The sequence below is a fragment of the Macrobrachium nipponense genome, chromosome 17, assembly GCF_015104395.2.
Source record: "Macrobrachium nipponense isolate FS-2020 chromosome 17, ASM1510439v2, whole genome shotgun sequence".
Taxonomy (NCBI): Eukaryota; Metazoa; Arthropoda; class Malacostraca; order Decapoda; family Palaemonidae; genus Macrobrachium; species Macrobrachium nipponense.
In genome coordinates, this window is record NC_087210.1 from 32,933,113 (window position 1) to 32,957,172 (window position 24,060).

At 41.9% G+C, this 24,060-nt stretch overlaps 1 protein-coding gene across 1 annotated transcript in view; it reads right to left on the reverse strand.

Annotated features, from left to right (window-relative positions):
- Positions 1-24,060, reverse strand: part of LOC135195874 (molybdenum cofactor sulfurase-like) — a 288,858-nt gene that overhangs the window by 141,613 nt on the left and 123,185 nt on the right. The window contains exon 6 of the mRNA XM_064222384.1: positions 15,365-15,488. Coding sequence (XP_064078454.1) covers positions 15,365-15,488 — 124 coding nt within the window. The remainder of the gene's footprint in view (positions 1-15,364; positions 15,489-24,060) is intronic.

Below are 24,060 nucleotides of genomic sequence, written 5' to 3' on the forward strand. Positions count from 1 at the left end.
ACAGAATACATGTACATAGGTTATGTGGTTCATCGACTTACGACGAGATCAACTTACGACAGCTCTGTCAGAAACTAATGCCGTCATAAGTCGACGACTACCTGTACAGTGTTCCCCCCGTATTCGTGTTCTCCGGATTCGCGGACTCACACATTCGCGGATTTTTCTTTGGAACCTATCTAGAAATTATTCACGGACGGACTTGCCCATTCGCGGAATTTTCCGACGAAAATAATCACTAATTAGTGTATTTTGATGTTTATTTTCATGACTAAATACATTTTTATGATACAAAAATGATTTACTAATTTTCAAATATTAATTTTGATTAATACTGTATTAGTAAGTTTAATAAGTTTAAATATCACATAATAAAAATAATAATTCTCTCTCTCTCCACTACAAAGATGTGTTTTTTTGTATGATAAATAAATGATTTACTATTTTCAAATATTAACTCTCTTACGCCGATTGGACGTATTAAACGTCGAGTCAAAGTGTCTCCCGTATGCCGATTGGAAGTATCATACGTCGGCTCAAAAAAGTTTTTTTAAAAATTCGCGGAAAAATACTTATAGGCCTACCAGCCAAAAACTTTTTGAATCACGCGCCTTGGGGGATGCTGGGAGTTCACGGATCAAGGCGGTTTGTTTTTGTTTACAATCGCTATGCAGCGCGCAAGCGCGAATTTCTTTCTTATCGCACTAAAAAGTATCAGTGACACATCTCAAAAATTATTTCGTCACTTTGACATAATTTTTGCACCATTTTAAATTATCCTTTACATGAAGTATTATATATGAAAATGTGCGCAATTTCATGTAAAATACAACAAAAAAATACTCATGATTGTAGCTTTTATCAGTTTTGAAATATTTTCATATAAATAACGATAAGTGCAAAAATTTCAACCTTCGGTCAACTTTGACTCTACTGAAATGGTCAAGACACGCAATTGTAAGCTAAAACTCTTATATTATAGTAATATTCAGTCATTTGCCTTAATTTTGCAACTAATTGGACGTCTCTAGCACAATATTTCGATTTATGGTGAATTTATGAAAAAACTTTTTTCTCACGTTCGTGCGATAACTCTTCCGATAAATTTTTTCGTGCAATTGTCCTAATGTTTGCACCCTTTTAAATTTGCCGTTACATAAAGTTTTATATATGGAAATGTGCGCAATTTCATGCACAATACAACAAAAAAAACCCATGGTTGTAGCTTTTATCAGTTTTGACAAATATTTTTCATATACAAATAACGTTAAGTGCAAAAATTTCAACTTTCGGTCAACTTTGACTCTACCGAAATGGTCGAAAAACGCAATTGTAAGCTAAAACTCTTATATTCTAGTAATATTCAATCATTTACCTTCATTTTGCAACGACTTGTAAGTCTCTAGCACAATATTTCGATTTATGGTGAATTTATGAAAAAAAAAAAAACATTTACCTTATGTCCGCGCGGTAACTTCCGAAAAAATCAATTTTTTTTGTGCGATTGTCGAAATGTTTGCACCATTTAAAATTAGCTGATACATAAAGTTTTATATATGAAAATGTGCGCAATTTCATGTAGAATACAACTAAAAATGATTGAAGGTTGTAGCTTTTCTATTTTTTTCGAAATATTTGCATATAAATCACGATAAATAGAAAAAAAACCACGTTAGGTCAAATTTGACTCTACCGAAATAGTTGAAAAACGCAACTGTAAGCTAAAACTCTTACGGCCTAGTAATATTCCGTCATTTTTCTTCATTTTGAAAATAATTTGAAGTCTCTAGAACAATATTGTGATTTATGGTGAATTTTTGAAAAATATATTTTACTTCACGGTCCGCGCCCGCCGATTCGCGGCCGCAAGTCTCCGAAATACATAAATCGCATTATCCTAATATTTGCTCCTTTTCATATTAGCCGTTTTATAGAGTTTCATATATCAAAATGTGCGCAAATTCATGAAAAATACAATAAAAAATAATTGAAGGTTGTAGCTTTTTCCATCTCCGAAATATGTGCATATAAATAAATATATATATAAAAATTCGACATTCGGTCAAATTTAACTCGTCCGAAATGGTCGAAATCTGCAATTCTAATCTAAAACTCTTACATTATCGTAATATTCAATCATTTGTTTTAATTTTGAAACAAATTGGAAGTCTCTAGAACAATATTTAGAATTACGGTGAATTTTTGAAAATAACATTTTTTTACGTCCGCGCATTACGAATTCGTACATCATTTTGTGATAATATTTTTCCAGTGTTGCTTTTATTGTTTTACTATGTATTATATATCAAAATAATTGCAATTTAGTTTACAATACAACGAAAAAAAAAGGGATTTTGACGTAAGGAAAAATCTATTTCTGGGCGATTGGCTCGTGTCGCCAGCGAAATATCCTTTAATCTATTATTTCTAGGTAAATGTACTAACACAGACCAAGAGAATAAATAAAATAAAGAAAAAGGTCAGTACAACTGACTCGCTCACCCTCCAAGAGGGTGTCGGTATGAACACTAGGCGAGTGAGACCACTACCACGAGCCAAAAACCAATAGAAATCTCCCACAACAAAAACCCTCCATGAGGAGAGCCGACCCACAGAGTGAGCAGCTCGTACTACTACTACTCCATCCCATGCTGCCGACTGCTGCGCCTCTGGTGGCCATCCTGAAGTTAGCAGACAATCTTGGGCGAAGGGATGGGTAGGGTGGGATTTCGCTGGCGACACGAGCCAATCGCCCAGAAATAGATTTTTCCTTACGTCAAAATCCCTTTTCTGGGCTCAGCTCGTGTCGCTGCGCGAAATCGTACCAGAGAAATAGCACAAGATTGTAAACAAAAGTAATAAAATAAGTCAGAATAGGTCTCAAATAAAAAATAATGTAAATATAAAAAGGAATATAATTGCTAAAAAGATACAAATACACAGTGATAACAAAATAGAATATGCTTAAATTACCCTTAATTCTAAACATGTTTCTTATCATAAGGTAATTTACATATGTACAGAGGTAAATTGGCTTACATGTAACAAAATAGTATCTGTGTAAAGGCATGTATCAAAAATATAATAGCAATTAAAGCAATCAAATGTTAATATATAAGGAATGCATATGACTTAATATACAAAACCCGTAACCATTATAAATGAGATGTATCCCCTAGCATAAAAATAAGGGGTAACATCATGAGATCAAAATCCATAATCACCTGTGAGTGTCCCTGGCAAAGAACTAAGGGGCACCCACTATATCATCATAAGAGCAGCTAAGACACCAGGTGAATGTAAATGAACACGGTAGGAATAGACGAACTGTTGGGTGAAGCAGGTAGAAAGGAGGACTGAATCTTCTACTACAAATTAACTAGAGTCAGGGGAAACTATGTTTCCCGCTGCTACTGCTGAAAATTTCAGAGCTTCCAAGGACTTAAGGTAATGGCGTTTGAACACTGTCGGCGATTTCCATCCGGTATACTTTTTCAACTCATCGAAGTTCATGTGTTGGAAATAATTAATTGAGGTGGCTACTGCCCTAACATCATGTGCTTTCGGGAAAGAGTCAGGATTGGCTTGCTTAATAAAGTACAGGATTTGCTGCCTGATGCCTTTAATGGATAAAGTACCACCTTTTTCCCTCTTAAAGAGGGGACCCGATGAAGATGAGGAGGTCCTAGACAGAAAGGCTCGTAAGGTTGTAACTGGGCAAAGAGATACATCTTGTGGAAGGGGTAGTACCTTCCAAGGTTCCCACCTCATCAAAGGATCTTCATTCTTTGCTAAAAAGCTACGTTCCGGAGAAAGTAGTACTTCCCCTGTGGGAAGGAATTGAATATGATCCGGATCTCTGGATAAAGCCGACAGTTCTGAAATTCTTGCTCCTGAAGCTAAGCTTAATAAAAACAGGGTTTTCCTCAAGAGCATTATAAACGAGCATGTGTCATTATCGGTTTCTGAAGCCAGTTTTAGAACATCGTTTAAGAACCATGAAACTGACGTAGGTCCTTACAGAAGGGTCTAGTCTAGCACATGCCTTAGGAATGACGAGAAGTAGGAATCCGTCAAGTCTATGTTGAACCCAAATTGAAATATCTTTTTCAAGGCTGACTTGTTTGTCGTAATCGTGCTAGGCTGCTAAACCTTTTTCAAATAAGGATCTGAAGAAGGATATAGCTGAATTAACTGTCATGATTCTGATATCAGATTCTCTCAAGAAGATTGCTAACTTTTTGACAGCAGCATCATACTGTCTCAAAGTTGAATCCCTTTTATCGGATTCCAAGAAGAGAATATTCTGAGGGTCAATATTCGCATCCCTTTTTGCCGCAAACTTCATGAAATCCATAAAGTTAGGGTTTTGAGAATCCCTGAGGAAGCGAACACAGTCTTCGTTTGTACTGACTGGGAGAGCCTGGGATTGGGTATCCGAAGAGGACGAAGGCCCAGCTCCAGAATTAGGGGATACCAATTGCTCTTCGGCCAGTCTGGGGCTACTAGAGCCCACTTGACCCTTGAACGTCCTGAGTTTGTTTAAAACTTTCATAAGAAGATTCACTGGGGAAAGACATAAATCTTCTTCCAGTTGTTCCAGTCTAGAGCCAGGGCGGTCCGTGGCGTAGGCCAGAGGGTCCAGGTTGGGGGCTACATAACAGGGGAGTTTGTGATTCGCTTGAGATGCGAAGAGATCCACCTGTAGCCCTGGGACTCTTTGAAAGATCCATTGGAACGAACTGTTGTCCAGTGACCATTCCGACTCTAGGGTACTGATCGGGATAACGCGTCTGCTATGACGTTTCTCACTCCCGCTATGTGAGTGGAGGAGAGATGCCAACTGAACTTGTCTGCCAGGGAGAAGATGGCTACCATCACATGATTTAGATGACGTGACTTGGAGCCTCCTCTGTTATACAATGTACTACCACTGCGCTGTCCAGAACTAGCTTTATGTGGGAGTACTTTGGTGGGCGTAATCTTTTTAGAGTCAAGAACACTGCCATTGCCTCCAGTACGTTTATATGGAACTGACTGAACTGAGGTGACCAAGTCCCTTGAACCTTTTGGACCTGGGAATACCCTCCCCAGCCGCTTAAGGACGCGTCTGTGTGGATGGTAATCCCTGGTGGAGGGAACTGAAGTGGTACTGACACTGACAAATTCTTGACTTTCGCCCACGGCCGAAGACGATTCTTTAGAATCAGAGGGACTGAGGATAGTTTTGTCCCTGACCTGACATTTGCTCGTGAGCGCCAGATTCTGGTTAGGTCCTTCAGTTTGGCTTTCATTAAGACGTTCGTCACTGAAGCAAACTGGAGAGAACCCAGGATCCTCTCCTGAGCTCTCCTTGATGCCAGTTTGTGACTTAGAAATTGTTTGACTGACTTCGCTATTTCTTTCCTTTTGGTTGATAATGGAATCGACAGAGTATGGGAGGATAGATTCCATTGAATGCCCAGCCACTGAAAGACTGACTCTGGAGTGAGTCTTGACTTGGTCCTGTTTATCTTGAAGCCTAGATATTCCAGGAACTGAATCACTTTCAGTGTGGCTCTGTTGCATTCCTCGGCTGTTGAAGCCCAGATCAACCAATCGTCGAGATACGCTACTACCATAATCCCTTGTGATCTGAGTTGTTGCACTACTGCTTCCGCTAGTTTCGTGAACACCCTGGGTGCCACGTTGAGTCCGAAGGGAACTACCTTGAAGGAGAATGCCTGGTCTCCTATCCTGAAACCCAGATACGGACGGAAGTGTCTTGCAATAGGGATATGATAGTAGGCGTCTGTAAGATCGATAGAGGTGGTGACTGCCCCACGGGGAAGTAAGGTCCGCACCTGTGAGATCGTGAGCATCTTGAACTTGTCGCAGCGGATGGCTAAGTTTAAGCGGGACAAGTCTAAGATTACCCTTCTTTTTTGTGAGCCTTTCTTTGGTACGCTGAACAAGCGACCTTGAAATTTTAATCTCTTGACTCTCGCTATAGCTCCTTTCTGAAGGAGGTCCTCTGCGTACCCTGTCAATTCTTTGGAAGGAGTTGACGGAAAGGTCTGGATGGAGTGGGTTCGTCAACCAGCTCCAACCCAGGCCTTTTGACACTATGCTCTGAGCCCATTCGCTGAAGTTCCACCGATGGCGAAAGTGAAACAGCCTCCCTCCTACCTGAAGTTCTTCATTGGTTCTGGTAACCGCCTCGGCCTCCTCTGAAGTGCTTTCCCCTGTTAAAGGGGCCTCCCGATCCTCTCCACGAAAGGAACGCTTACCTCTTGCTCCCTTACCCGAGCGGTCATACTTCTGAGAAGCTTGACTCTCGAAGGCTTGATTGTAAGCTGGAGAGATGGCGTAAGAGGTGGAGGGCTGAGGCTGAGGGGATATCACATAAATTGGCTGTGATTGAGCCTTAGAGGTGGAAGGTTGGGCTGTTTGCACTAAGGGCACCGCTGGAACTTGCTGAGGAAAGCGTGGCTGCTTTTTCTGGTAAGGGTGGAAACGCCTAGGTTTCTTCTGTCCCTTACCTTTAGGAGTTAGGTCCTGTCTCCTCTTAGCTGTAAGGCCCCAACGGTTCTTAAGGCTCAGGTTCAGCCTCGTAGCCTCTGACTGGACTTCCTTCACCATAGCTTCTGGGAAGAGATCTGCTCCCCAGATGTTAGACGAGAGCAACCTATTCGGCTCATGTCGAATGGTTGCCTCTTGTAGGACATGCTTCCTACAATTCATTCTAGCAGTGGCAAACTCAAACATATCCGACTGTACCGTTTGAGTCAGTGCTTTGTCATGAGCTTAAAAAGCGGCTCTGATCCATAAGCTATGGTTGCTACCTCGGACATAGCCATAGAATTAATTGATCTGGCTAGTCGCGATTTTGCGTCAAATTCAGTCTGAATAAGGCTATCTGGGAGCCTGGGTAGCTTTTCACCAAACTGCTCCATAGCACAGTCCGGTTTGAGTTGCCAGTCTGAGAAGGTGTTTGGCAAGTCCTCCCACAATTCTCCGGCTGAAGGGAGCAACGGAGATGTGGGATCTGCTTCCTTCAATTGAGGCATGGGTTCCCCCTTCTGGGCCGCTGGATGGTAGACCTCGCGATCTTTGTCAGGAACGGGAGCGGGGTACTCTCATCCATTGTGAAAATGGTAAAGGGACTCTTGAAAGGTTGTATCCTGGTATTGGAACAATCCATGTCCTCTAAACATCTGAGCCATTCTCTCTGAGCCTGGTCTCGTGAATAGAGGACTGTCTCCTTAGGTACCCTATCATCCCGAACCATGGCTGAAGCTGTAAGCCTTGCGTAGCCTATGAACGGAGGCTGGAGGTCTTCCGGGAAGAACTCGAAGTCCTCTATCCTTCGAGTTCCGAATTCCGGTATGGAAATGAGACCGTCTTGGAAGGGGGCGTATGACGCTACTCTCCATGGATTGTTCATCGAGAACGGAGGTAGCGAGTCATACGGAGGAAGCTGAGTTCCACTCGTATTGGAAAGTGGAGGAGAGGCTAGGGGGGCTTCTCTCAGTCCGGCTATAACGGAGTCTTGGGAAGTAATCCTATCCGACAGACGAGAGATCATTTTGCTCCATGCTACTCTTTAGGGACCCAACCAGGTCGCCCACCTGTTGCAACAGGCCAGCATTGGAGTCCAAGGCCGGAGCTGCTGCGGAGGTGGATGGGTGGCTCTGAATCGGAACCAAGGGTAGCGGAACTGGTGACTCTGCCGGGGTGCGAGATCTCTCTCTGGAGGATTTACTCCTCGAGGACTTAGAGCCGGAGCTAGAAGTTTTAGACCTGTCTGCTCCGGGATTCGCAGCCGGAGACTTACGTGAGGAGGATGACGCCGAAGTCGACTTCTTAGACGACGACGACGTCTTAGACAAGGATTTCACTGCTTGACCCTTGACCTTAGGTCTAACCGAAGCGTCAGGAGGAGTATATAATTCATCACCTGTAAATCCTTGGAAGGATGGAGAGGTTGCAGGAGTAGAAGAAACAGTCACACCCAAGGGTGACCCTTGGGTGTCCACCCTACTTACCTCGACCAACAGGTCGTCTACACCTACCATAGGTTCTACATTAATATCTAAAGTCGCGACGTCCGTGGAGATATCCTGGTCTTGATCAGTTAATGAGGCAGCCAGCTGTTGTTGGATGAAGGCGATAGTAGGGGCCGCCTCTACTGGGTCGACGTATCCTGTCGCCTTGCCTCCGGGAAGATTAACAGCGCCAACCGCTTCTCCAAGATGTATGGGCATACCCTTGGCGGCGTTCTTCCCAAAACCGCCGACCCAGGCCCGCAGGGTTGCCAGTGCGGTATCCTTCACTGCCGGCGCCTGGAAAGAGAGGGCGTAGGTTAGATTAAGAATCACTTAAAACTAAAATTAAATATAACTTAAACTTAGATGCCTTAAGTTAAAGTGGATGATGAAAACTTAAGCACTAAAACAGAAGCGGAGCAGCTACCGGAGATGGAATACTCACCCCTTCTAAAAGCTGGCTCACCAGATCGTAAACATATGGTACACGTCTCATGGTACCAGACCTGGATGTCCCCGTGCAGAGTCGCGCATGGAGCATGGGACCGGCAAACTTCGTGTCCACATGGGTCCTGAAGTGTGGCGGCGCATCCCGGATGCTCACAGTTGGTGGCCTGTAAGTGGGAAGACACATGAGTATCTTAAAGAATAACACTTACAGGCTAAAGGACAGAAGAACTCCGTTGCATGCCGGAGCTCGGGAAAAAATTTGGGCATAACCCCCCCCTGCCCCGCCTGAATAGGCTATAATCCCGGAGATATCCGGTAAAAAAAACATGTAAGGGAGGGGGGGAAAAGGTTTAAGGTACTTAAGATAAACTTATAGTTAATCTAATAACGCTTAAACCTAAAACTCAAACGAACCGGAGCAAGTCCAGTGCGTAGCGGAGTGTAGTAACTCAGCAATACGGTAAGGTTAGCAGGGACCCACTGTATGTTCCGGTCCACCCTACTGGGTGGACTAACAACTTCCGCTGGATGCCAGGACTCCGATCAGGAAAGGAGACCTAGCAAGGTCGGGAAGAGCGAGGAGAAATACAGGCTCGAGCGAACCGGAGCGACAAGGAAGCAACGGATGGGGGGAAAGGCCAGTACCCCCCATCACATCACCACCGGGCCGGACCGAGAAGCCGGAGAGGTCGCGTCCAGTCTGGGTCTGTCCCGTCTCCCTGGCCCCTCCGCCTGGGAGAGAGAGGGAAGCATGCTCGGGTATGTGGAGCGAGCGTGGGCAGACCGCCCCACCCTCCCCCGACTCTATGGAAGAGCGGGAGGAGGGGGGAAGGGGACTGGGCAGGCGTCTGGCTGTCTCGTGATCGCGTAGTGACCACGAGACGGTAAGGCTAAAATAAGACAACTAAACCTAGGACCAACCAACTGATCAGAGAGATGCTATCGGGAAGCAACTGAACTGAAAAGCGGTAGCATAGAGACCCACTGGGCCAAAACCGACTGATCAGAGAGATGCTATAGGGAAGCAACCGAACTGAAGAGCGGTAGCATAGGCTCAAGGAGCCAGGACCTAGGCTAAGCCAGACGCCTAACTAACCTAACCATAACAAAATACATGGTAATAAAATAAAATAAAAGAAAAAGAAAACAATAAAAAGTAGGAGAAAAAATCCAGGAGTGTACGACTAACCCGAAGGAAAGTCTACCACTCAAAGCTAGTCAGAGGCCGATACTAAGAGCCGGGACTAGGGTCTGGAAAGAAGAAGCCTACATAAGGTAAAAGACATGCATGCATGACAAACCTGAGTAGACAGTACCCTAAGTAAAACGGATAATAAATATAGAGCGTACATAGAGAATGGGATGTTCTAGGTATGGGAGACCGAGAACGAACCCACCACGCGGCAGAACCATGCTGCCATGCTTCCGACCCCGAGTTCGTATTTATACCTAAAAAACGGCAAATACTGACCGAGGGCCGGAAAAAACTAACTAACCATAAATACTGAGTACTTAACTTAGCTGCTGCAATAGCTGCACGCTCCATCATAGATAAATCCAACGAAAGGGCACAAAAAAACACAGAGAGAAAAATATCACGTCTGCTCGTGAGGTGCTAACTGAAAAGGATGGCCACCAGAGGCGCAGCAGTCGGCAGCATGGGATGGAGTAGTAGTAGTACGAGCGCTCACTCTGTGGGTCGCTCTCCTCATGGAGGGTTTTTTGTTGTGGGAGATTTCTATTGGTTTTTTGGCTCGTGGTAGTGGTCTCACTCGCCTAGTGTTCATACCGACACCCTCTTGGAGGGTGAGCGAGTCAGTTGTACTGACCTTTTTCTTTATTTTATTTATTCTCTGGTATGTGTTAGTACATTTACCCTAGAAATAATAGATTAAAGGATATTTCGCGCAGCGACACGAGCTGAGCCCAGAAAGTAACTCGTTAGATTTGACCGTTTTTTTCACAGCGTGATTTGAATACAATTATCTATGAATTTTTTTTTTTGCGCTATCATATATTGCATTATTTATATATAATAATGATATTTTTTTCATTTCTGATGGTTGCATACTAAACTTCAGGCAATGACAAAAAAATGAGCCAAAAAATGAATTCTTAATCTTCAAAACTAAGCGCGCTGTGATTTTTTGAAAAAATTATTTTTTCCGCTTCCGCGCTCACTCCAAACCGGCGCCGGCATACAGGAGAGGTTTTGATTTTTAGGGCTTCGGCGTAAGAGGGTTAATATTAATTTATACAGCAATACTATAAATTCATTAAAGAAAATACCATAGTGAATTAGTAAGATTTTAGCTTATAAATATAAAAAATTATGGAGGAATGAAGGAAATCCCAGTCAGATTCTTTCTAAAAAAAACTCAGATATACGTATCAAGTTAAGTGACCGGAGGGGGAAGGAGCTGATTTGTTGCTGCCATCAAGTGGGCATGAAATTTCCACCCCTCTCTCTCTCTCTCTCTCTCTCTCTCTCTCTCTCGTCTCTCTCTCTCCTCTCTCTCTCTCTCTCTCTCTCTCTTACTGAGATGAGAGATTTTTATGGTACATATATGCGTAATATGTTTATTAATATTTTCAAATAATAATAATAATAATAATAATAATAAATAACTGTAATTACAAAAATCATATGTGAAAGTATTTACAAATACTACGATAATCTCTCTCTCTGTCTCTCTCTCTCTTAAAGCGATGTATGTTTTTTTGGATGATGATTTACTAAATTTTCAAATATCAATATTATGTAAACAGCAATAATAAATTCATTAAAGAAAATACTAAAGTGAATTAGCAAGATTTTAGTTTATAAATAAAAAGAATTATGTAACCCCGTGTCTTGTTACTGTTACGTAGCCAGCTTGGTTGGCTGGGTTCCAACTGTCAAATCCAGTGTTGCCATCTACGGATCATTGAGATTCTCTCTCTCTTTCTCTTTTGCTGACATATATGAGATAATTTCTATGGTACATGTGGGAATGTTTATTAATATTTTCGCATAATAATAATAATAATAATAATAATAATAATAATAATAATAATAATAATAATAATAATAATAATATAACTAATCTCAAAATTCACATGTGATAGTATTTTAAAGAAGTACAATAATCTATCCATTTCACTCTTTTAAATAAGGACAACCCTCTCTCTCTCTCTCTCTCTCTCTCTCTCTCTCTCTCTCTCTCTCTCTCTCTCTCCCTCCACACGAGATACTACCATGCGCTAGTGGTAACTCTTGCCCTCTGTTTGGGCTGGAAGTGTAGGTATAAGTATATCTTTAAGGACATTACTACATTTTATGGTAAAATAATAATATACAGTACTAGTTTACAAATAATATTACGTTTAATGAGATTAAACGGTAATAATAACATTCTCTCTCTCTCTCTCTCTCTGCTATTGGCTGTTTATATATTTCTAATGGTAAAATGTTTAAGATTACTTTAAAATGATATTAATAATACCAATTCAATGATATATTTGATGTAGGATAATACTTTAAGTAGACATTTGGTATTTGTGATTTCACATTCCATTGTTCCCTTGTAAAAAGAAAATGGATGTCTCAAATAGTAACAGTATGAAAGAAAACGTGCATGACCGAATATTTATGGGGGGACTGAATTATTTTCACATACATAACTAAGTCATTCAGTACGTACATAGTATGTATTTATGTATAAACATAAAATGTAAGATTTACTTTAAAATAGTATTAATAATATTTCAAAGATTAATATGAACCATAATAGGATATTTTATGTATATTTGATGAAGGATGGTCTTTAAGGGATACTTTGGTGTTTGCATGTCCAGGATAGTTTATGAGCATTTTTAGAGGGGGGTTCCAAACATTCGCAGATTCTAACTATTCGCAGGGGGGTCTGGTACGCATCCCCCACGAATACGGGGGGACCACTGTATATACATTTACTCTCAGAATTATATCAAGAATTCAAAGTAATCGAATTCAATAACCGATTACGCACTCTCAGTGGCCTCGGCTGTACTCTGGTAATTGACTTGAGTGGCCTGAGCTCATTCCAACACGCGAGTTGGAGGTTAGGTTACCGAACGTGAACGTTCACAACTGTATGACACCAGGAAAATACCTCTGTACACCGAAGCCATCCCAGCTCTCTCTGTAACTTACCAAAGTACTGCCGAAGCAAAACCTGGTAGTTAATTAATACTCGATTGACGGGACAATCCGCCTATGACCTCCCACAGCCAAACCACACCATTCTCTCCTTAATACATTCTCAATTCCACCTTTGTTTCTGCAAAGGAAAGTGATGAGTATCGGCACGGTAAACAAAATAAAAAATGTTGGCCTAATTGACAACACTTGGCCTTAAAAAGGGGTTCTGACATTCACAAATTACCTTTAAGGTAATTATTTTTCCCAGTGGTTTGCGACTAGTCTATGATTGGTAAACAAAATCCCAAAATCAATACACCAAATGGAATGAGGCAACATTCCAGCAATGTTCAAGAATTACTTTAAAGGTAATCATTAACGGGCGACTTACATGTAGCCTAATGCTGGTATGAAGATACTAGTCTATGTCCGGTGAACAATACGAGGGTAAAAGCATTGTTCTCAGGTAACTGTTACTGGCGCGGTGTCTTGCTAAGACGTAACATTAAGATTAGTTACTGAAGGCAATACTTAACTGATGACTTATGTTAAGTCCGGTAAGTAAAAAGATATGCAAAAGTATCTGAACTACTTGAGTAGCGATCCATTCAAGAACTATCTATAAGGCCATTATTATTCCTGGAGACTGCAAGTATCCGGCTAGATGTTAATCTGAACAAAATAAACAAAAGACATGACTCATCCTGCTTGAAGGCTATGAATGCATTCTGGTGGCTGTAACACTACCGAAATCTGGTGATATAACCAGAAAATAAGAACAAGTTGCTGTAAGCACTTGATGTTTCATCGAGCGCGGCAGAAAAGAGAATGGCGTGATTAGCTAAGTCGTTCCTAGTGCTGCCATAGGGGGACAGCACTGTAGACCTACACTGAGCCATCGAAGTGCTATCCGTGAAATTTGAACTTATGCTGCTGTCGAGTAGGAACTCTTAGCTATATAATTACTGGGTAAGTCACATATATAAAAATAAAAAAAACACTTGCATCTCAATTAGCAATTGTGACATGCTTGGAACACAAGAAAAGCATCTTAACAAATATACATGGTTTATGTGTGAAATTACCAAAGATAAGTCATAAAGCCTGGTAAGAATGATGAAAATATATAGAAATAATCATTTCAAGGGTGTATCACAAACTAAAATACATCCACCCTTATAGCTGCCAATGAGTACAGTTTATAGGAGTACAGTGGACGCCCGTATTCGCGTTCTCTGGATTCGCGGACTCTCACATTCGCAGATTTCTCTCAGGAACGCTTCCCCGCATTATTCACGGAAAATTCACACATTCGCAGTATTTTTCTGAGAAATATCCACAAATTCCTGGTATTTTTTATCAATTTCATCATAAAATGCACTTTATGTGATAAAACTATTAAAAAAACTAAGTATGAAAATTTTCAGTGGGTTTTTCTTGAGTTTTAACTAACAAAATAGGCTGTTTTTAGCATTTTTATAGGGGTTCCAAACATTCGCGGGTTCTAACTATTCACGGGGGGGGGTCTGGTACGCGTCCTCCACGAATACTGGGGGGACCACTGTAGTGCTTAACGGTATATGTACATCTGCAAAGTCTGGAGATGCTTTGACTTTTGATAAAAAGTGGGGCAGTGCGTAGTAATTACAAATACAATGGCACCTTAACCTAACGGATTACTTAGTGGATGTGTCATTAAGTGCCAAAAATGTTTAAATTCAAAGACACTGCCAAACTTTATGAATTCTTTGGTGGTTTAAGAGTAATATTGGAACCTATTTCAGTTCCACTATAAGAATGCAAAAAGTGCAACCGACTTATATCATTTGAGTAAGGGGTTTTGCGACAATATGAAACTGGAACAAGCTAACAAGTACAAATTTTCTATTTCTAAGCAAAATGCCAATGAACCTCTCCCCATAAGCCCTTATTATCAAATACTATCTGGTTCCATCACTGAAGAGTCTGTTTTCTTCTGCCCCTCCTTTAAAAACTTACCTCAGGATACCTTTATTCAGGGAAGTTACCTTGAAAGCTACCATAACTATGAACTGCAAAATATGAGCACAATTATGATCTTTGCTAGTATGTATACTTCCTCAAAATGTTCTGAATCCTAAAGCCAATGCCTAAAAATTATCCAAAAGTATAATATTTTTCAATCAAGAAGAGCTAGCTTTATGAAATTTACCAATTTTAAGAAAAAGTCCTTTACTGCACATCATCACATGAACATTAACACAGGAGCAATTTACAATTTTCAACATATAGTGTACCTCACAAAAATGATGACAGCACACATAAAAAACAGCCAGTTATGCTGAATTTATTTGAAGCTAAAACATGCATCAAATAAAAAATGAAAAACACCAATTGTTAAAGCATTGAATAACTAAATATTTGGGATTGCCAAGGACACTTAAATAGTAATTTAAAAGACCTTTCCAACATTTATGGAAAGTTTTAAAAATTAAAGTATAAAACAAAATTTACTGAGTAAGAAATAACCAAGACAAACTATATTTTCTAAATATTTCACCAGTCATTATCATGGATTGCTGCCATAATCATTACCACAAACTTGTCATGAATCCCAGTTATCAAAAATTCTACAGCACTGATACTACATGCTAAATTAAGTGAGGTTAGTATGCAACCACTTCGACATCACCAAGTCACTCATCCACAAAAACAGCATCTCACCTAAAAGTAATATTCTTCTTACCTATCATGGAGAACAGGTCGTGGTACGAGAGTCATTTTCCTTGAGTCAACCATCTGAACTGTGCCACCTCCATAGTAAGTTTTCCGTAACAAATCCCAGCACCGGGAACTTACTAGTAAGCAACCTTAAGGACAAGATTATTTAATTCATCAGGTTGGTCTTTTTTCAGTAAACACATTAAGATATCTATTTCTAACAATACATTTCTTGTTTGCTTCTGTAATCTTGAGCATTATAAAAACATACAAAACCATCACTTTTCATTAGCCATCACTCTTAACTGATAAAATAAAAATTCTAAAATTTTCATTCCATAATCAACTACCTTTTTTCAAAAATTCATTTCTGGGCTCAGCCCGTGTCGCCCAGTGAAATATCATTTTAGTTCATATTTCTAAGGTAAATATTGCTAACATTACCAGAGAAAAAACCAAAATGGGATGTCAGAGCATTCTGACTCGCTCACCCTAAATAAAAAGAGGGTGTCGGTATGGTTTCTGGGGCGAGTGAAACCACTACCATGGGCCTCTTGTCATTTAGATATCTCCTTCACAAAATCCCCCTGCTAGAGAGAGCTGATACACAGCCCGCGCCAGTAACTACTACTACCAGCGCTCCCACGCCAACACCAGCGCCTCTAGCGGACATCCTTTCTGTTAGCAGAATCTAGGGGGTGCTGACCTCTTTCCAGAAGCTCTGGTTAATGAGGTTCATCACGAAGCTACAAGACTGAACCAAAGCCTTAAGGTCTGTTGGGGCCTATCAGCTAAGAGGAAGCCTGAAACTTCTTCTACTTCTGTTAATAAGTTGAAGAAGCTGAGGAGTTTACTCCCTATCAAGCTTCCCAACAACAACAGATGGTTCAGGCAGTACCGGTCTCCCAGGTGGTACAACCTTCCACCTCGAAGAACCAGGCTCAACCTATCCTCCTGCTGACGCCTCAGAGCCAACCGTCTACCTCGTTTGCTGTCTCACCGGCCTTCAATCCGGTCTTCGAAGGACAAGCATTCCAAACCTTTAACAAGTTTGGAAGGGGTAGCAGGGCTAGGGGTTCATTTCGCCAAAGAGTTGGCGGAAGAACGCTCATCAGAGGCAAGCACTTCCGAGGCGGACGTGGGTCACGAACTGCCCCAAGTCAGTGAGAACCCTCAGGTAGGAGGGAGACTGTTCCTCTATCGCCACAGATGGGGGTTCAGCAACTGGGCACAAAGTATTGTGTCCAAAGGACTAGGATGGAGCTGGATCAAAGGTCCCCCTCCATCCAAGACCTTCTATCAACAACCAACAACGGAACTGATGGAGTATGCTGAAGAACTACTCCAGAAAGGGGTAGTATCAAAAGTCAAGCATTTAAAGTTTCACGGTCGCTTGTTCAGCGTGCCAAAGAAAGGCTCAACCAAACGAAGAATAATCTTAGACTTGCCCCGTCTAAACTTATTCATTCGTTGCGACAAGTTCAAAATGCTGACTATCTCGCAGGTGTGGACCTTACTTCCCCGTGGGGCCGTCACCACCTCTATCGATCTTACAGACGCATACTATCATATCCCAGTAGCAAGACACTTCCGCCCGTACCTAGGCTTCAGGCTGGGGAACCAGGCATTCTCATTCAAAGTGATGCCCTTCGGGTTGAACGTGGCCCCCAGAGTATTCACAAATGTGGCGGAGTCAGTAGTTCAACAACTAAGATCTCAAGGGATAATGGTAGTAACCTATCTGGACGACTGGCTTGTTTGGGCAACAACTGTTGAAGCATGCCAAAATGCTACAGTCAAGGTAATACAATTTCTGGAACATCTGGGGTTCCAAATAAACAAGTCCAAGTCCAGGCTAACGCCGGACACCCGCTTTCAATGGCTCGGCATTCAATGGGACTTAAGCTCCCATACTCTGTCAATTCTGTCGGACAAAAGGAAAGAAATAGCCAAAGCTACGAGGCAATTCCTCAAATGCAAACAAACATCAAGGAGAAACCAGGAAAGAATCCTAGGTTCTCTACAGTTCGCCTCAGTGACAGATGTTCTACTGAAGGCAAAGCTGAAAGACATAAATCGTGTCTGGCACTCGAGAGCAAACAACAAGTCTCAAGACAAGTTGTCAGCCATTCAGCCGATTCTCCGCAAATTACTCCGCCCCTGGGCGGAGGTCAAGAATCTGTCCAAGTCGGTTCCTTTTCAATCCGCCCCCCCCCCCCCCCCGGCGTTGGTTATCCACACGGACGCTTCCCTAATCGGGTGGGGAAGGTACTCCCAATTCAAGAAAGTACAAGGGACTTGGTCCCCTCAGTTCCGCCAGCTTCACATGAATGTATTAGAAGCCATGGCAGTGTTCCTCACATTGAAGAGGCTTCTACCAGCCAAGAACTCTCATATAAAGCTGGTACTGGACAGTGCAGTAGTAGTACACTGCATCAACAGGGGAGGATCCAAATCAAGTCATGTGAACCATGTCATGATAGCCATATTTTCACTAGCAGCCAAGCACAAATGGCATCTATCCTCCCCCCATCTGGCGGGAGTAAGGAACGTGATAGCAGACGCTCTGTCTCGTTCAGTTCCTCTAGAATCGGAATGTTCTCTGGACAGGCGCTCATTCCAGTGGATATGCCAAAGGGTCCCAGGCCTCCAGGTGGATCTTTTCGCATTGCAATCGAACCACAAGCTCCCATGCTATGTGGCTCCCAACCTGGACCCTCTGGCTTATGCCACGGACGCCATGGCCATAGATTGGAATCAGTGGAAGAAAGTATACATCTTTCCTCCAGTGAATCTTCTGTTGAAAGTCCTGAGCTCTAGTAGCCCCACATTGGCCCAAGAGCAACTGGTTCCCACTACTTCTGGAATTGGGTCTCCAACCTCAACGGATTCCCAATCCCAAGCTATCTCAACCAGTACAAATGAGGACTGTGTTCGCTTCCTCAGGAATTCTCAAAACCCTAACTTTATGGACTTCATGAAGTTCGCGGCTAAAACAGATGCAAATATTGATCCTCAAAATATCCTTTTCTTAGAATCGGATAAAAGAGAATCAACTTTACGTCAGTATGACACAGCTGTTAAAAAGCTAGCAAATTTCCTGAAGGAAACAGAATCTAGAACCATGACTACTAACCTGGCTATCTCATTCTTCAGATCCTTATTTGAAAAAGGTTTAGCAGCCAGTACTATTACTACTAATAAGTCAGCTCTAAAGAAAATTTTTCAATTTGGCTTTAAAATAGACTTAACAAATTCTTATTTCTCGTCTATTCCCAAAGCTTGTGCTAGGCTCAGACCATCAGAGAGACGTAGCTCAGTTTCATGGTTCTTAAATGATGTTCTCAGACTGGCCTCAGATACTGATAACAATTCATGTAATTACATATCTCTACTAAGGAAAACACTCTTCCTTTTAAGTCTGGCTTCAGGAGCCAGAGTATCTGAACTGTCGGCTCTCTCTAGAGATCCAGGCCATATAGAATTTCTCCCATCAGGAGAAGTTCTCCTCTCCCCAGATAGGAAATTCTTGGCCAAAAATGAAGATCCCTTGATGAGATGGGCCCCTTGGAAGATACTCTCCCTTCCTCAAGACCCTTCTCTGTGTCCAGTAACCACATTACGAGCCTACCTCTCAAGGACATCTACTAGATCATCAGGTCCCTTATTTATGAGAGAAAAAGGTAGCACTATTTCCTTAAAAGGAATTAGACAACAAATCTTGTACTTTATTAAACAAGCCAACCCAGATTCGTTCCCCTAAGTCCACGACATTAGAGCAGTAGCCACCTCAATTAACTATTTCCAGCATATGAATTTTGATGATCTTAAGAAATATACAGGCTGGAAGTCGTCGACAGTATTCAGACGCCACTACCTGAAATCCTTAGAATCTTTAAAATTTCCAGCAGTAGCAGCGGGAAACACAGTTTCCCCTGACACTATCTAAGTAGCTAGCCATAGATCCAGATCTCCTTTCTACCTACCTCACTAAAAACCTTCCTGCGACCCTGCCACCAGGTTCACCCCCAATCTTTTGAGCCTTAGTTGCCAAGGTTATATCGTGATGTTTTCCTTATTTTTTTGCTAGGAATTCTCACATTTGTATATATTTAACATTGTATACATTAAGTTATTATAAGTTAGCATAATTGTTGTTTTTATGATCTTTCTTAATCATAAGGCTAATACAACTACTTTAAGTTAATTTAAGTGTAGATTCACTAACTTTGTAATTTTATACAAGATTATATTCAATTTTTATAATTTGTTTTTTATTATTTCCTTATTCTATTTAATCTTTACCAAGCTTGTGGCCAATTCTCTGGTACTATTTCACAAAGCGACATAGGCTGAGCCCAGAAAAGGGATTTTGACAAAGGAAAAATCTATTTCTGAGCTAAGGGCCCGTATCGCCCAGTGAAATCCCCCCCCTTTTTTTTTTATTGATCCCACCCTTTAGCCCAAGCTTGGTTCTCTAACATTCAAGGATAGCCGCTAGAGGCGCTGGTGTTGGCGTGGGAGCGCTGGTAGTAGTAGTTACTGGCGCGGGCTGTGTATCAGCTCTCTCTAGCAGGGGGATTTTGTGAAGGAGAGATCTAAATGACAAGAGGCCCGTGGTAGTGGTTTCACTCGCCCCAGAAGCCATATCGACACCCTCTTTTTATTTAGGGTGAGCGAGTCAGAATGCTCTGACATCTCAATATTTACCTTAGAAATATGAACTAAAAGGATATTTCACTGGGCGACACGGGCCCTTGCTCAGAAATAGATTTTTCCTTTGTCAAAATCCCTTTATTTTCATATATATAAACAAATCTCTTATATATAGCTCACAATGTGTGGCCTTCAAATTACCCAAACACTGCAAACTTTTGGCGGTATGTAGTAGTACTTTAAATGTACCAATTAGATTTGCAAGTCCAGTGCAGGTAACGCTCTATCTTTTCATGGATTTTAGGAAGTTAGCTGAAGAGTCAGTAGGTCTAGGAAGAGAGCATGTTTATTAAAGATTAACATAGTTTAACCAGACCACTAAACTGATTAATAGCTCTCATAGGGCTGGCCTGAAGGATTGATTGATTGAATTATTAAAGATTATCTGGCATCACAACTGCTAATGGTGAGGCTGCTAGAGCTAATCAGAACCTTCGTGTCCGCTGGGGTCTTCCTTCCAAAAGGAAGTTCTATGAGACCTCCAGACCGCAGCCCAAAGGTAGGAAGAGGGCCAGGAAGTATCAGTCCTTCCAGGCTCCTCAGACACTGACGGTGATTCAGGCAGTTCCCGTCTCCCAGATTGGTCATCCTTCAACCTCTAAAGCACGACCACAACAACAATTGGTGTTGCTGCAGAGTCAACCAACTCAACAGTCCTCGAGTTCGGCTGCTTTTGTGACGTCCCCAGCCTTCAACGCTTCGTTTGAAGCACAAGGGGTGTTTCGAGGCTATAACCAACATGCAAGAGGAAGCAGAGCAAGAGGTGCCTACCGGTACAGAGCTGGTTCCAGAGCTCCCTCCAGAGGCAGAGGTTCCAGAGAAGGCAGAGGAAGTAAGACCTCATCCAATCTATGAGCCTCTCCAGGTAGGCGGGAGATTGTACCTCTTCCGGGACCATTGGACCTTCAGTCCGTGGGCCCACAGTATCGTATCAAAAGGTCTGGGGTGGAGATGGATAAAAGGGCCTCCTCCACCAGTCAGATTTCACCAAATTCCAACGACAGACCTGCTAGACTATGCCAAAGACCTTCTCCAAAAGAAGGCAATAAAGAAAGTCAGACACCTGAAATTTCAGGGACGTTTGTTCACCGTGCCAAAGAAGGACACAGACAAACGAAGAGTGATTCTGGACTTGTCCCGTCTCAACTCATACATTCAATGCGACAAGTTCCGCATGCTAACCGTCTCGTAGGTGCAGACCTTACTTCCCCGTGGGGTCGTCACCACCTCTATCGATCTTACAGACGCTTATTATCACATCCCGATAGCAAGAAACTTTTCTCCCTACCTAGGCTTCAAACTAGGAAAACAAACTTACTTGTTCAGAGTCATGCCATTCGGGCTCAATACAGCGCCCAGAATATTGAACAAACTAGGAGAGACAGTAGTTCAGGAACAAAGAGCTCAGGGGGTTACACTAGTAGCTTACCTAGACGACTGGCTCATTTGGGTACCCAACGACAAAGAATGTCGCAGTGCAACAGCCAAAGTAATAAAATTTCTTGAGTATCTAGGATTCCAGATAAACAAGGAAAAGTCCCGTCTCATTCTGGCGTCTTGCTTTCAATGGTTAGGAATTCAATGGGACCTAACTGCACACAAACTATCTCTTCCATCAACCAAGTGCAAAGAGATAGCGAAAGCTACGAGACAATTTCTCAAGAACAGACGGGCTTCTCGTCGTACCTAAGAAAGAGTCTTAGGTTCTCTTCAGTTTGCTTCAATAACAGATCTTTTGTTGAAAGCCAGACTGAAGGACATCAATCGGGTATGGCGGAGAAGAGCCAACAGCAGACTCAGAGAAAATCTCCTTGATTCCGCTGATACTAAGGAAAAGACTTTGCCCATGGACAACGGTCAAGAGTCTTTCCAAGTCAGTACCGCTCCAATTTCCCCGCCCTCTCTAATAGTCCACACGGACGCCTCCTGAGCGGATGGGGGTTGCTATTCTCAGTATAAGAAGGTTCAAGGAACATGGTCGACAGTGTTCCGCCAGTTCCATATCAACATCTTAGAAGCAATGGCCATTTTTCTGACCCTGAAACGACTAGCTCCGGCCAGGAATATTCATATCAGACTAGTCTTGGACAGTGCAGTGATAGTTCACTGCCTAAACAGAGGTGGTTCCAAGTCGAGCCACATAAATCACGTGATGATAGCAATCTTCTTGTTGGCAATGAAACATCATTGGCACATGTCAACTACTCACCTGGCAGGAGTACGGAATGTCATTGCAGATTCACTGCCAAGGACAACTCCGCTGGAATCGGAGTGGTCCTTAGACACAAAGTCATTCAATTGGATTTGCCTACAAATACCAGGCCTTCAGGTAGACTTGTTCGCCACAGAGTCCAACGACAAACTTCCATGTTATGTGGCTACCAATTTGGATCCTCTAGCTCACGCCACAGATGCGATGTCCATAGACTGGAACAATTGGCAGAAAATTTACCTATTTCCGCCAATAAACCTTTTGATGAAAGTTCTATACAAACTCAGATCTTTCAAAGGGTGGATAGCTCTGGTAACACCCAACTGGCCGAAGAGCAATTGGTTCCCACTTCTACTAGAGTTGAAACTCTGTCCCAGACGGATTCCCAACCCAAAGCTGACTCAAATAGTACAAACTCGGACTGTGTCAGCTTCCTCAAGAATTCTGAATGCCCAAACTTTATGGACTTCATGTAGTTTGCAGCACAGAAAGGTGCTAATATTGATTCACTAAACACATTGTTTGTGGAATCAGACAAAAGAGAATCGACACTCCGTCAGTATGATTTGGCAGTGAGGAAGTTAGCATACTTTCTAAAAGAATCAGATGTTCAGACAATGACTACGAATCTGGAAGTTTCGTTTTTTTTAACTCTGTTCGAAAAAGGCCTAGCTGCAAGTACCATTACTACGACTAAATCCGCCTTAAGGAAAATATTTCAGTCTGGCTTTAATATTGATTTAACAGATTCGTACTTTTCGTCTATCCCTAGAGCATGTGCTCGTCTGAGACCAGTAAACTGGCCTCATACGGTCTCCTGGTTTTTAAACGACGTACTCAAGTTAGCTTCAGATACTGATAATGAATCATGCTCATATACAACCCTTCTCAGGAAAACATTATTTTTACTGAGTCTGGCCTCAGGTGCCAGAATATCTGAACTGTCGGCTCTCTCTAGAGAACCGAATCATATTGATTTCCTCCCGTCAGGAGAAGTTCTGCTTTCTCCGGATCTGAAATTCTTAGCAAAGAATGGATGGTCTCCATGGAAGATTGTCCCTATTCCACAGGAACCATCATTATGTCCAGTTATTACATTGAAATCTTATCTCGACAGAACTTCTAATAAGTCTTCAGGTCCTCTTTTTATTGGAGAGAATGATGGAACCATTTCCTTGAAGGCCATCAGACAACAAATTCTTTATTTTATCAAACAAGCTAATCCGGATTCAGTTCCTCAGGTTCATGATATCCGAGCAGTGGCTACCTCAGTTAACTATTTTCATCATATGAACTTTGATGATCTCAAAAAGTATATGGGTTGGAAATCTCCGACAGTATTTAAACGCCACTATCTAAAGTCTCTAGAGGCCCTTAAATATTCTGCAGTGGCTGCAGGGAACATCGTCTCCCCTGATACAGCCTAATTATGTATTTTGTAATGTTGTATATTATTAATCATCATTGATTTTGCCATTAATTAGCTTTTGGTACTCCCTCTCACCTACCTGCCTCACTTGTATTCCCTCCCTTTTTGCCCTTTTTGTTACGGAGTAGATTGCTTATCAACCCACTCCTGTAATTGAACATAGTTCATTATTTCATGTGGTATTATATTCATTACCTGTGCTGTTTTTCCTGGTGATGGTATGAACTTGGTCATATATTGTTATAGGTTATTTACTCCTTATATTTTGTATCCTTTAACTTGGATCATTAAAACAATGATTGTAAGAAAAATTTTTATTTTTTCCTTTCATATGAAAAATTTCTGTTTTACTCTCAATTTACTA